The sequence below is a fragment of the Onychostoma macrolepis genome, chromosome 21 (assembly GCF_012432095.1).
Source record: "Onychostoma macrolepis isolate SWU-2019 chromosome 21, ASM1243209v1, whole genome shotgun sequence".
Taxonomy (NCBI): domain Eukaryota; kingdom Metazoa; phylum Chordata; class Actinopteri; order Cypriniformes; family Cyprinidae; genus Onychostoma; species Onychostoma macrolepis.
The window spans coordinates 14,374,477-14,388,711 of NC_081175.1; the positions used below are offsets into that span (position 1 = coordinate 14,374,477).

Below are 14,235 nucleotides of genomic sequence, written 5' to 3' on the forward strand. Positions count from 1 at the left end.
CTTGTCTCAACTCTGGTCCACTCCTCCCATCGTCCCGTCCCTCAGCTCCTCTTGTGCTAAAAATAGACCCTGGCACTTTGCTAAGCGTTAAGATGGAGCAGTGTATTTCTTCAAAGTGTTCGTTTTGGAGCGCCGCTCCCTCTCGTTCTCCAGCATGCTGCGGTTGGCTGGTGTCTTCACTAATGAGAGACTGATTTATGAGTCACACGCAACTGAATCTCTTTTACAGCGTTATTCATAGTCTTTGCTTTAGATGTTGTTTATACAATATAAAGAAAGGAAAAGTTATCAGAAATAATACTGTTTATGCTTTGTGGCACAAAGGAATTAAAGGAATAGTTGATAATTCTGTCATTAATTACTCATCCTCATGTTGTTCCAAACCTGTAAGACCTTTGTTCATCTTCGGAACTCAATTTAAGATATTTTTGATGAAATCTAAGAGCTCTCAGACCCTGCATAGACAGCAGCGGATGAAGCTACGAGTATGCTTTTTGTGTGCACAAAAAGTATTCTCGTAGCTTCATAAAATTAAGCTTTAACCACTGATGTCACATGGACTATTTTAACAATGTCCTTACTACCTTTCTGGGCCTTGAACGTGTCAGTTGCGTTGCTGTCTATGCAGGGTCATAAAGCTCTCGGATTTCATCAAAAATATCTTAATTTGTGTTCCGAAGATGACAAAGGTCTTACGGGTTTGGAACAACATGAGGATGAGTAAATAATGACAGAATTTCTATGACAGATATTAACTATCCAGTTAATAGTGGCTTTTCACAACATTTGGTTGGTTTTTGAAGTTAGTTGGTGTGTTTATTTGTTATGTTTATGTAATAATTTTTCATTTAAAAGTTTGGGGTGGGTTATTAGCTTATGCTCACCAAGACTGCATTTATTTGATCAAAAGTACAGTTAAAAGTAATTTTCATGTATTTTAAAATGTATTTTATTCCTCTGATGCTGAATTTTGAATCCTGTAAAATGCTGATTTGTTGATCAAGAAACTGTTGTGCTGCTTTTAGTGGAAACTGTGATACTTTAAAAAAAAAAAAAAAATTAATGGAAAGAAAGTAAAGTCAAATGAACAGAATTATTTGAATTAGATTATATATATATATATATCTTACTGACCCTGAACTTTTAAACGATGAGTCAACTTAAGACTCCAGTTCTACAGTAATAAAAATATTTGCATAGTTATCTCTAAAACTTGAAATTGTTTTATATCATTAGACATGGCGTTTCCTTAGGAAATCTTACACTAAACGCTGCCTGTTTAGTCAACTGAAACGGCAAACCATATTTATTGACAAAAATTTAATTGGGATTTGGGATCTGTTTTTGGGGCTCTCTCAATTAAAATCATCCCACAACACCCTACCAATGTCTTTTCAACTGCCTATGATGTGGAGAGTTTTGCATGGGCAGACACAACTCACATTTTCTGTAGAAAATATTAAAATTTTGTTTTTATTTCAGTTTTATGCTAATTGTAGCTATTTTTTCCCTGTCTTTCCAAGGCACGTACTGTGCTGTACTACGATTAGTTTAGTAAAAGTCTCAATGTGAGCTTGTTCAGACCTTTTTGTCTAATTTCAGACTCTCACTTCAGGCATGTGAGAGCAAAACAATCTTTATAAGTGTACTTCTCCATCAGTAGTTGACTTATTCAGAGGATTTGTGCTAAATGTTCCAGACTAATGACTCAGAGAGACATCTGGTACAAACTCTGCTCTTCTGTCTGACAGTTTAACAATGCACAAAACCTTACATGTCTAACTCAGATGTCTAACATCTCAGCATTTATGCTGTATTTTTTGTTTCTATTCTTGTTGTGTCCCATAGACCCTGCCCGTGTGATAAACATGCCGCCCGTTATTTACGTGGCCATCGGACTGCCGGGGTACATCCGCTGCCCGGTGGATGCCAACCCGCCTGTCACTTCAGTGAAGTGGAAAAAAGACAGCCTGCCTCTGCGGATAGAGAAGGTGAGTCCAGCTGGACAATGATCTCAGTGTTTTCACAGATGCTGTCACATGGGTCTGTGTGAGATTGGTTTCATTCACAGTTCACACTGATCTCATAGTCTCACACAGACAAAGATCACTGGCTCCTCTTCAACTAGAAAGCCAAATGGGGAATAACTGACCTTAGCGAAGAAACAGGATATCAGTTTCATTCTCGAACCCTGTTCCTCCTCAGTACAGTTGGCTTTTAAGAATAGTGACCATGCAGCTGAAAATATGTAGGCTTATCATGTTACATCTTAAGTGCGCTGAGAGCAAATCCACTCCATTTATTTCAGTCAATGCAATAGTTGTATGGCTTGTGAGGTGAATAGCAACCATTATAACAAGAGGGTTTTAATAAATTCAAAAGCTTGATAGACACTTTTTGTGAAAAAAATCACAAGATTTTAAAAATTTAGGAAGCAGTACAAAGAAATAATTGTTGCCGGCTATGTAAAACGATGTCCTTTAGACTACTACTACTACTAGAAACAGTCTGCTGGTTGGTTATGGTTTACACCCACTTACTGTATCTGCTTTTCAGCAATTTGATTATGTGATTTAGTGATTGCTAATCACATAATTAATAATCACGATTCAAGCTGATATGGTGTATAAAATGGCCCCTTCACTTTTTTAGTTCATTCATACATAAGTGATTTTATTCTGTGTCTATTAGCCTCAAATTGATTGCATATCATTCTCAGAGAGGCGTGATTTATGATCATTAAATTTGCGCTTTATGTAATTTCTTACATAATGCCGTTTTTACATTGTATATTTTTAATACAAAGCATACAAATTTTATACAAAGCCATTTACATATTTAAAATACTCTACCATTCAAACGTGTGGGGTCAGAAAGTTTTTTTGAAAGGAATACTCTTAATTCATCAAGGTCCCAAACAGTTGATCAAAAGTGACTCTAAAAACATTTATAATGTTAAGGTTTATATTTTAAATAAATTCTGCTCATTTGAACTCCTTAATTATCAAAAAGAAAATCCTGAAAAAATATTTTTGTATCACAGTTTCCACAAAAATATTAAGCAGCAACTGTTTAAGCATTAACTGTTTTCAACATTGCTAATAATTAAAAATGTTTCTTGAGCAGAAATTCAGGACATCAGAATGATTTATGAAGAATCACTTGGCTGAAATATATTAAAATAGAAAATAATTCTAAATTATAATCGTATTTTTAAATATACGTAAATGTAGCTTTTGTGTGGGCATAGGACTTTTAAAAAAAAACATATCTTACTGACCACACACTTTTGAATGGTAGTGTACAAAATAATTCTTTCAATTAGTTTAGTAGAGAATCAAACGTTTCATGCTCTACTGTTTGAGATACAGGAAACGATTTCCCTGATTGTGTGTGTGCTGATGTTTCTCTCTGTTGCAGTACCCTGGCTGGAGCCAAATGGAAGATGGGAGCATTCGAGTGTCTGAGGTGACAGAGGACTCTCTCGGCACCTACACCTGCGTGCCTTACAATAGCCTCGGTACAATGGGACAGTCCCCTCCCGCCCCTCTGGTGCTAAAGGTAAAGAATGAAAATTCTAGGTTTTATTTGAGCTTCCTTTTCCTTATGTACCTTTTTGATAATATCAGCTATTTGCGTCAATATAACATGGTGTTTGGCGGTGGATAGGACCCACCCAAATTTCTGGTGGTTCCTGGAGGGGAGTACAGGCAGGAGGCTGGTCGAGAGCTGGTCATCCCCTGTGAGGCAGAAGGAGACCCATTCCCCAACATTACATGGAGAAAGGTAAGCCGCATCCTTAAGTAGGATCCTGTATCATTGTCAACCCAACTGACGCGTTTGCTAGAACTGTTTTCTTTTATTGGAGAAGGTAGGGAAGCCCAGCAGAAGCAAGCACAACGTCCTACCGAGAGGCAGCTTACAGTTCAAATCTCTCAGCAAGGAGGACCACGGGGAGTGGGAGTGTGTCGCCTCCAATGTCGCCACGAGCATCACTGCCAGCACGCACCTCCTAGTAATCGGTAGGAGGCGTTGAGACAAATGGCGCTACGTCATGATGCACAAACACGACTTAACGCGATAAAGTGGTTTTTCCATTACCTGTTTTTTTTTTTTTTTTTGCATAAGTTTTAGTAATATGGTTATGTACTTTTTAAATTTTAAATTTTTCTATTTAACTTTTTACTTTTTTCAGTTAGTTGCCAAGGCAGCATTTCCTTTCCTTTCCTTTCCTTTCTTGTCCACAAGTGGAAATTTGTCTTTGGCTTCACAACATATTATAACAAGACCAATACAATAATAGACACTTACACAACAGCTCTAAAAGGTAAGACAGAATAAAATACCATACAATACAATTGACTCAACATTTCACTTTAGCATACACATATATACATTCCCACATGTACATATATCTGCATACATATTAATATTCATGTCTCAGCATTTAAAATTCTAACTGCAGTTGGCACAAATGACATCTGATACACATTTTCACTTGCCCAAGGTTGTCTAAAACGTCGCCCTGATGGCAACAACTGAAACTGACAGTGCAAGGGGTGTAGTGAATTCTCTATAATAGCTAAAGCTTTTTGTTTAACTTTAACTTTAGCTGTATAAATATCATTTAATTTCTAATTTTCAGTTTTTTAGATGTAGTATTTATTTATTTATTTTATTTTTCATCTTTATTTCAGTTAGTGTTTTTTTATATATAGTTTTAGTTTTAACAGTAACTGCTCTTCACTAAAACTTTGGTGAGCAAATTATTCTTTCAACTTTTGTTTCAGTGAGTTCATCTAACAGGTTCACAAATCAGCTTCAATGACTCGGTTCTAAATTGTCTAAATCAGAGGTCTTCAACCCTGTTCCTGGGGTTCAGAAGGCAGCATTTTTCATTTTTCGGATGCAGCCACTATCCTGAAGTGTTTAGCTACCTACAACAACAACCCTAATCAAACACACCTGAAGCGGCCAATCAAGCTCCTCAAGGCTGCTTGAAAATTGCAGGCAGGTGTGCTGAAGCTTCGGTCCTGGAGGGCCGGTGTCTGCTAGCTCCAACCCTAATCAAACACACCTGAAGAAGCTAATCAATGTCTTCAAGATGACTAGAAAGTTACAGGCAGGTGTGTTTGATTAGGGTTGGAGCTAAACTCTGCAGGACACCAGCCCTCCAGGACCGAAGTTGCCCATCCCTGATGTAGACTTTATAATGATATCTGTCAGTTAATGTTTTACCCTATTCACAGACGTATTTTTAATTTACGATTAAAGTATTGTGAAAAATGTAAGAAAATTAAGCAGGTTTTCTGAGAAAAAGTTAGTTGTGATCTCCCTAATCATCCACAAGTACTGTATATTAATGTAGCTCATTCGATGGTACTGATATGACTGGTGTTTTCATTTCATGTTAAGTCACTTTAATAGCACATACTTGCCAAAAGTATTGATTTTTATGTAAAGATTGCTTGCTTCAATACTTTGAAGTATATTCATACGCAGACTTGCACGTTAATCTTATACGTCCTCATGGTCTCTTTCTGTTAGTGGCTAGTGCAGCTGTAAACAAACACTGCCAGCTTAGTCCTTATATTGCTGCCCGCTGTTTTGGCATATACACTGTGCTATTGGGCACTGTTTGTATTTGTGTGACTGCAGTGAAACTGTCAGTTAAAGAAACTTTCTGATTAGCAGCCAAGCAGCAGCTGCTAGGCTAAACTGTTAGCTATTCAGTGAGTTCCTCTAAAAAGCTCTCTGTACAAAAGTCCTTTGGTAGGTTGGGTCTCTGAGGGATATTATATGCTGTGAGCGGACTGCTAGAAATGTTTCAGTGTCTTAGTATAGAGGGATTTTCCTCAAAAGCATCCCCACAAGCTAACAGTTAGCTGTTGAATAAGAGATAAAGGATAAATGATGCACACAGGGTCTATTTGTTTGAGTTAGCGCTAGTGTTTGTGTTAAGACAAGTGAGCTAATCGCTTTGACCGAGGGCTTTTTACAGACAAAGTTTTAGGGAAATAAAATATGTGTGGCCTTAGCTTTTGTGTACAAGTATGTGTTTATATTGAGTGTGACACGAGTTGTCCTCTTCCCACAGGCACAAGCCCACACGCCCCCGCCAAAGTCCACGTTTCGGTCTCGACGACCTCGGCCAACGTATCATGGGAACCCAGTTACGACGGCGGCTTTGAGCAGACATTCTCAGTCTGGTACGGCCATGTGTGAGTCATCCCAGCATGCTTTGCTTTCTGCTTCTTTTCCTAACTGTTGACCTGAGCTCTGCTGCTGCTGTGAGGCTGCTACATCTGGGGGCAATGGGTGGGATGGGGCAAAACCTTTTCCCTTAGGGGTGAGATGGCCAGCAGGACCCTCCAATATTGAGTCGGACACACTGTTAATATTAATGTCAGTGCAGCTAAAATGTTAAGTGTATAATATCATGGTCAGGACTCTTTATGCGGCATATAATTAATAAAATACAGTCTAGTTTGATGTAAGTCTTGTTCATAACTTCATACTGGAAAGATAATCATTCCGTGAGTAATCCAGACCCACTGTTTTCTTTATTGAGTTTTTTTTGTTCTATGAGCAGTTAGCTAGCATGTTGGCCGTGTTAATCTGGCTCATAACGATAGAATTGGAATGGAATGATCAGGCAGTAAAATCCCTCCACAGAGTCGTTATGAGTCGAACTGCATGTAAAGTACCTTATTAAGTTGACAAGACAATTTTGGTGTTGTGTGCAGTTCGACTGCTTTTTAAACACTTCTGCACACAAAAATAATGACATATTTATGGGATTTAGAAGAAACAGTCTGCTGCTGAGTGTGGCGTGCCATCGGTTGTAATATTTGTTATGGAAAACACATTTACTTTTACTAAAATATAAAGGCAGCTCTATATTTTTATTTATACATTCATGCACACATACCCGTTCATACTGTGAGAAAAATTATATTATTGTTCACCCAAAAATTTAAGTTGTCATCATTTAATTTAATTTAATTATTTATATATTACTATATAGTTTTTGTTTTTAGTTTAAGTCCTAGTAATTATGTTATGTGCTTTTGTCATTTTATTATAATTTTTTTAAACATTCTATTTAACTTTAACATTTTTAATTTTTAATTTAAGTTTCGTTATTTTAGCACTTCAACTTTATCTTTTAAAAGAAATGTAAGGTTTTTTGTACCTTTTTTGTAAATTTCAACTTGATTTAAATGATCAAAAACTATTTTTAATAGTTATAAAATGTTAATATATGCTAATAGTCATAGTGAGTGTCTTCCAAACCTGTATGACTTCTTTTCTTCATTGTAACAGAAGCACATTTTTTAGAAATGTCTTTTGTGTGCATAGAAAGGAGTAACATGAGTGTAAGTAAATGATGATAGAATTTTCATGGAAGCAACATATTGTAGATATTAATCCTGATAATATAGAAAACATCAAATGGCATTTCTAAAGAATGTTTAGACGTACAGTAGAACTTCTCAGATGTGAACCTGTAGTTTGTACATACAGTACAGTATGAAGCCCTGAGAGATTCTGATGATTCTTCTGCATGAAAAGTATTTATTAATGTAAAGACTTTGTCTTGTGCCTTCTCGCAGTTCAGTGCTAAACCGTTTTTGATATTTTAACCGTACACAGAGAACCAACTATTGCAAGTAAGTATTTACTGTATCATAATTTAAAAAGTTTTCATTACTTGCTTCAGTAAGGTGACATCCAGGGTTTAAAGAGGTGCCCCTGAGGTACTTTTTTTAGTGACTTGATCCATAACGGCAAACTCTCGCTTCTGGCTTAATCAGCAGCACATTCGTCTCCTTGTTCAGTCGTCTCCTCCGCCTCTCTTCATCTCTCTGCTGCCCATGCCAGCGCTTCTGCATCCCTGTGTGGCGCTGTCCTCTGTGATATTCACCCGGAATATCAGCATTCTATAGCTTTCTGTGCTCCTGCCTCTATAGAATGACACATGCTTCGCAATAACCTTTGTATGTTTGCTGCTTCGGTGGATACGAGCAAGAACATTTCAATCGTATGTTTTTAAAGCTGTGACTACTTGGGACTTACTCATTTTAGAACACATTTCTGCAATGTCACACCAGGTAACAGATGGCAGCAGTGTTTCATGGGAATGTAGCATGAACAGGTTTAGCCCGTTGCAAGCCCTGGAGACAGATTTCACTCCTTTTTGAGCTATTAATAGTCATGAAATATAGTTTGCCGTTTAGAAACGCACATGACTGTCATATGGAGAAAAATAGAGGAAAGTGTAGAAAAACAGGATTACATGGGCTGGGAAAGGAAGTTCTATGTACTTATTGGACAGTATAGATCTATACACTACCCTTCAAAAGTTTTCAGGTTGGTCGGTCAGTTTTTTTTTTTTTCCCCCTGTGATCACCAAGAATGCATTTATTTGATGAAATATAAAGTATAACAGGGAAAAAAATTAAATATTATTACAATCAAAAATAACTATTTATTTTTAAAACATTTACAAAATGTTATTTATTCCTGTTATGGCAAGCCTGATTTTTCATCAGCCATTACTCTATGCTTCAGTGTCACATGATCCTTCAGAAATCATTCTAATTTGCTGATTTTAAAATGTATAAAACTTTTGTTATTATCAATGTTGAAAGCAGTTGCACTGCTTAATATTTCTGTGGTTAACATTTTTGTGGCTTAATATTTCTGGATTCTTTGATGAATAAGTCTTTACTCTCACTTTTAATGCATCTTTTCCTGAATAAAAAGTATTCATTTAAAAAAAAATTATTAATAATAATAATAAAAAAATAATAATAAAATTTTATATATATATATATATATATATATATACAGACCACAAAATTTGAACTGTAGTGTTTGTATAAATGTATGTTAATTCAACATTATATGCCTACATTGCGATCACAGTAAGGTACCCAATTAGAATCAGAATTAGCTTTATTCACCAGGTGTGCGCAAACACACGAGGAATTTGTTGTGGTTTTAAGGTGCTCCTGGTACATACATACATACATACATAAATACACATGTGACATGAGAACAGAAAAAAACATTTAAATAGTAAGACTTAACAATGGATAATAATCCTAATAATAATAAGTATGAAGGATAATAATCCTAATAATAATAAGTATAATAAGAATTATTATCTTTCTTAGCGCTTGTTGTCATTCTGTGTCTTTTTGGGGTTTTTTTGCGATTTTTGCAACTTGCAATTTTAACTGAACAGAGGAATCACGGCACATATTATTATTATATATATATATATATATATATATTTTTTTTTTTTTTCGTTGTTGTTTTCCATCTTCTTCATGCTAAGGGTGAATAAAAAATAATATAAAAGATGTTGCTTCAGATTGAATATGTTGTTTCAGACTAAAAAATGCTCATCCGGCTGATAACTCATCAAGAAATTAGATGTATCGTATTCATTTCCAAGTATGTGGCCCAGATCAGAATTGAATTTATTTTCAATGTGATTTTTCCTCTTCACATTGTCATCCAAGACAGATCTGTGTCTCATATAATGGAACCGTGTCTGTATGCGCTCAGCATTTACATTTAGTTATTTAGCAGACGCTTTTATCCAAAGCGACTTACAAATGAGGACAATAGAATAGAATAGACATTTCTTCACAGTCTGTACCGAGTACTAACTTGAGTCCTTCCACTAATGCAGCAGTCCACACATGCAAAAGCTAAAGAAGAATAGAAGCCCCATGGAGGATGAAAGCATGTTAATCCTCACCCAAGGGCCAGATCTTCCTCACCGTTCTGCTTCCGACTTCTTCTTAGATTATCATTATCCGCTGGCCTGATGTGTCCACCACGGGTGCCCGAGCGATCGGAGACCTGTGCCAAGAGCTGACTAAAGGTGTCATTTGAAACATTGGGCAGTGTGACTCATGCTTTAAAGGTTGTGTATGAATGGCCTTTAAAGGTGACCCACGTGAGATTAAACAACAGCTCCTGTCAGCCTCATTGACGCAGATAGTTGGCGTGTCCCTGCTACTTCCTGTGCATTGCAGGAGAGGTGCCGAGCGACCGCTGAGATGCTGTGAAAAACACACATCTCAAGAGCCTGTGAACTCTCAAGCTATAAGGGCATGAAGGAAGTGATCAATTAGACCTCAGTGGAATATTATGACTCATCAATAGGAACGGGGCGAATGACGTGAACACCTGATTCCTTACTGTTTACTTTTTGAAAGTCATTAATATTCCTAACATAGTGTAATTTCAATATCTCAAAGGATGCCTGGTGTTTAGCACAGCAATCTGTGAGAGAGATGACATTTTGAACTTTTTGGTTCTTGCATTAGAATGATGTAACTATATATATTATTACATAAAATATTTAAACATTTGTTATGAGAAAATGAATTATATATATTTTATATTTATGGAAGCCTGCTTCCGCCACTGAATAGAAAATAAAAAAGGTAATTGCGACTTTTTATCTCACAATCTCAGAATGGCGTGATACAAAAATAAAATATTAACTCCCAGTTTTGAATTATAAAGTCAGAATGGCAAGATATAATGTCAGAATTGCGGGAAATAATTCTGACTTTTTTCTAACGAATGTGACATATCTCGCAATTCTGACTTTTTTCTCACAAATGCAGCTTGATTCTCGCAATTCTGACTTCAGAATTGCGTTATATAAACTCACAATTCTGACTTTTTTTCTCTCAAATGTGATATAATAAAATAAATAAATAATCAGAATTGCAAGATATAAACTCAGAATTCTGACTTTTTCCCTCAGAACTGCGAGTTTATATCTTGCAATTGTGACTTTATATCACGCATTTGCGAGTTATCAAGTCCGAATTGTGAGATAAAAAGTCACAATTCTGAGAACATATCAGTCTTTTTTCCCCTCTGAATTGGACTTTATAACTTACAATTGTGAGAATATGAGATTGCGAGATACCTGTAATTCTGATTTATAACCCTCAACTGCGGGTCTGAACCAATTCTGAGAAAAAGTCAGAATTACGAATTTATAGTATGCAATTCTAAGAAATAATTCAGAATTGCGAGATGTAAACTCGTAATTGTGAGAGAAAAGTCAGAATTGTGAGATAAAAAGTCGCAATTACCTTCATTTTTTATTCAGTGGCAGAAACGGGCTTCCATACATTTCTAATGTCATCAATAAATATTATATTAAGATAAATGTTATATATATATATATATATATATATATATATATAGTGATTAATCGCATCCGAAATAAAAGGTTTTGTTTATATAATATATGTGTGTGTACTAGGGGTGGCACGGTACACAGATGTCACAGTTCGGTACGTACCTCGGTTCGGGGGTCACGGTTCGATACGATTTCGGTACAACAGGGGGGAAAAAAATCTACTATGCTCAGTTTCTTTTCATTTATTTTGAACAGACAGTAGTGCAAATTAAAAAATTTCCATCTAGATGTGAAAATACTAAATATTATTACATGTTATATATATAAAATCTGTTTTGTTTTCATTGTGAGTGTGCACAAATAAAAGCAGACCTTTATACAGTGATTATTAATAAGACAATAAGTGTTTACAGTTGATTCTGCTGGTATCCACCTTTTTCTTGACGTAACAATGGGCGCGCCCATTTGTAAATTCTATGGGTCTAGCTTCCGGTCTCATCCGCATCCAGCTATTTTTAGCTGTACAAAACAGTTCGTTTTGCTGCTTCATATTGCAAATTAGTGTGTCTTATCATATTATTTGAATGTATTATCTTAATCATGAACACACTGGTTTGTAGTGCAAAAGTTTTACCGTTTACTGCATGTTGTTATTCTCCTCGTTATTTACCTATCAACCGGAAGTCTCACCCATAGGCTTACTTCGCGTTGAAGAAAAGGTGGATAGCAATCAACCGGAAGTCTCACCCATAGGCTTACTTCGCGTTGAAGAAAAGGTGGATAGCAATCAACCGGAAGTCTCACCCATAGGCTTACTTCGCGTTGAAGAAAAGGTGGATAGCAATCAACCGGAAGTCTCACCCATAGGCTTACTTCGCGTTGAAGAAAAGGTGGATAGCAATCAACCGGAAGTCTCACCCATAGGCTTACTTCGCGTTGAAGAAAAGGTGGATAGCAATCAACCGGAAGTCTCACCCATAGGCTTACTTCGCGTTGAAGAAAAGGTGGATAGCAATCAACCGGAAGTCTCACCCATAGGCTTACTTCGCGTTGAAGAAAAGGTGGATAGCAATCAACCGGAAGTCTCACCCATAGGCTTACTTCGCGTTGAAGAAAAGGTGGATAGCAATCAACCGGAAGTCTCACCCATAGGCTTACTTCGCGTTGAAGAAAAGGTGGATAGCAATCAACCGGAAGTCTCACCCATAGGCTTACTTCGCGTTGAAGAAAAGGTGGATAGCAATCAACCGGAAGTCTCACCCATAGGCTTACTTCGCGTTGAAGAAAAGGTGGATAGCAATCAACCGGAAGTCTCACCCATAGGCTTACTTCGCGTTGAAGAAAAGGTGGATAGCGGTTAATCAACCGGAAGTCTCACCCATAGGCTTACTTCGCGTTGAAGAAAAGGTGGATAGCAATCAACCGGAAGTCTCACCCATAGGCTTACTTCGCGTTGAAGAAAAGGTGGATAGCAATCAACCGGAAGTCTCACCCATAGGCTTACTTCGCGTTGAAGAAAAGGTGGATAGCAATCAACCGGAAGTCTCACCCATAGGCTTACTTCGCGTTGAAGAAAAGGTGGATAGCAATCAACCGGAAGTCTCACCCATAGGCTTACTTCGCGTTGAAGAAAAGGTGGATAGCAATCAACCGGAAGTCTCACCCATAGGCTTACTTCGCGTTGAAGAAAAGGTGGATAGCAATCAACCGGAAGTCTCACCCATAGGCTTACTTCGCGTTGAAGAAAAGGTGGATAGCAATCAACCGGAAGTCTCACCCATAGGCTTACTTCGCGTTGAAGAAAAGGTGGATAGCAATCAACCGGAAGTCTCACCCATAGGCTTACTTCGCGTTGAAGAAAAGGTGGATAGCAATCAACCGGAAGTCTCACCCATAGGCTTACTTCGCGTTGAAGAAAAGGTGGATAGCGGTTAATCAACCGGAAGTCTCACCCATAGGCTTACTTCGCGTTGAAGAAAAGGTGGATAGCAATCAACCGGAAGTCTCACCCATAGGCTTACTTCGCGTTGAAGAAAAGGTGGATAGCAATCAACCGGAAGTCTCACCCATAGGCTTACTTCGCGTTGAAGAAAAGGTGGATAGCAATCAACCGGAAGTCTCACCCATAGGCTTACTTCGCGTTGAAGAAAAGGTGGATAGCAATCAACCGGAAGTCTCACCCATAGGCTTACTTCGCGTTGAAGAAAAGGTGGATAGCAACTTAATCAACCGGAAGTCTCACCCATAGGCTTACTTCGCGTTGAAGAAAAAGGTGGATAAGAAGGGCCGTTTCTCAAACGGAAGGCTGCATCCTCCGGAGGTCGCACTTGTAGGCTGCATACCTCACAAAGAAGATCTTATTTTAGTATATATTAAGTTATAAATTTGACCATTATTCTTAGTTATGTGTAAAATTTTGTAATATGCGTTTGACTCGCAAATGTAATGCTCAGTTAACTGAAATTAACCAGGCTTGATGATGTATGCAGCCTACAAATGCGACCTCTGGAGGATGCAGCCTTCCGTTTGAGAAACGGCCAAGGAAACAGTTGAAGTGATCGCTCTGGAGCGCACGCGCACACACACACACAGTTCCAGCATTGCTAACTTGACGGCACAGTTGGTACTTTATCAAAATAAAATAACGTTACAGTGAGCCAAACATCAGCACGCGCGCCTCTGTGTCACCATTGGAACGCGACTGAAGTACAAATCCTATCATTTACATAATAAATAATAGTTTCGCATTCAGATACGTTAAATCTCAAATATGGAAATATTATGGAAAATTTGTATTTGTGCCGAATGAGAGAGGTAACGTTAGGATACACGAGCACAAATCTCCATTTCGCAAACAGTTGAGTGCGCAAGCCTTTAAAGTATACTCCCTTGTCAGTCTATGTGAGAGACGCGTTCAGAATCAGCACATGGTCACTGTCTGGGGGGCTTTGTTTTCAAGTGTGCAACTCATGGCATTCGCTGCAAATATTATTAACATCTTTAATATGTGAATGCTGGCAAATGACCATGGCATAAACGAGATAATCTGC

General features: G+C 37.5%; 1 protein-coding gene across 7 annotated transcripts in view; it reads left to right on the plus strand.

Annotated features, from left to right (window-relative positions):
* The window catches only part of igsf9bb (immunoglobulin superfamily, member 9Bb), a 154,150-nt gene that overhangs the window by 107,863 nt on the left and 32,052 nt on the right, over nt 1-14,235 (plus strand). For 5 of the 7 annotated variants that reach the window (XM_058758146.1, XM_058758144.1, XM_058758147.1 and 2 more), the window contains exons 8-12: nt 1,849-1,991; nt 3,421-3,561; nt 3,670-3,786; nt 3,872-4,022; nt 6,098-6,221. In XM_058758146.1, coding sequence (XP_058614129.1) covers nt 1,849-1,991; nt 3,421-3,561; nt 3,670-3,786; nt 3,872-4,022; nt 6,098-6,221 — 676 coding nt within the window. The remainder of the gene's footprint in view (nt 1-1,848; nt 1,992-3,420; nt 3,562-3,669; nt 3,787-3,871; nt 4,023-6,097; nt 6,222-14,235) is intronic. The other 2 variants (XM_058758145.1, XM_058758148.1) reach the window with 1 other exon arrangement.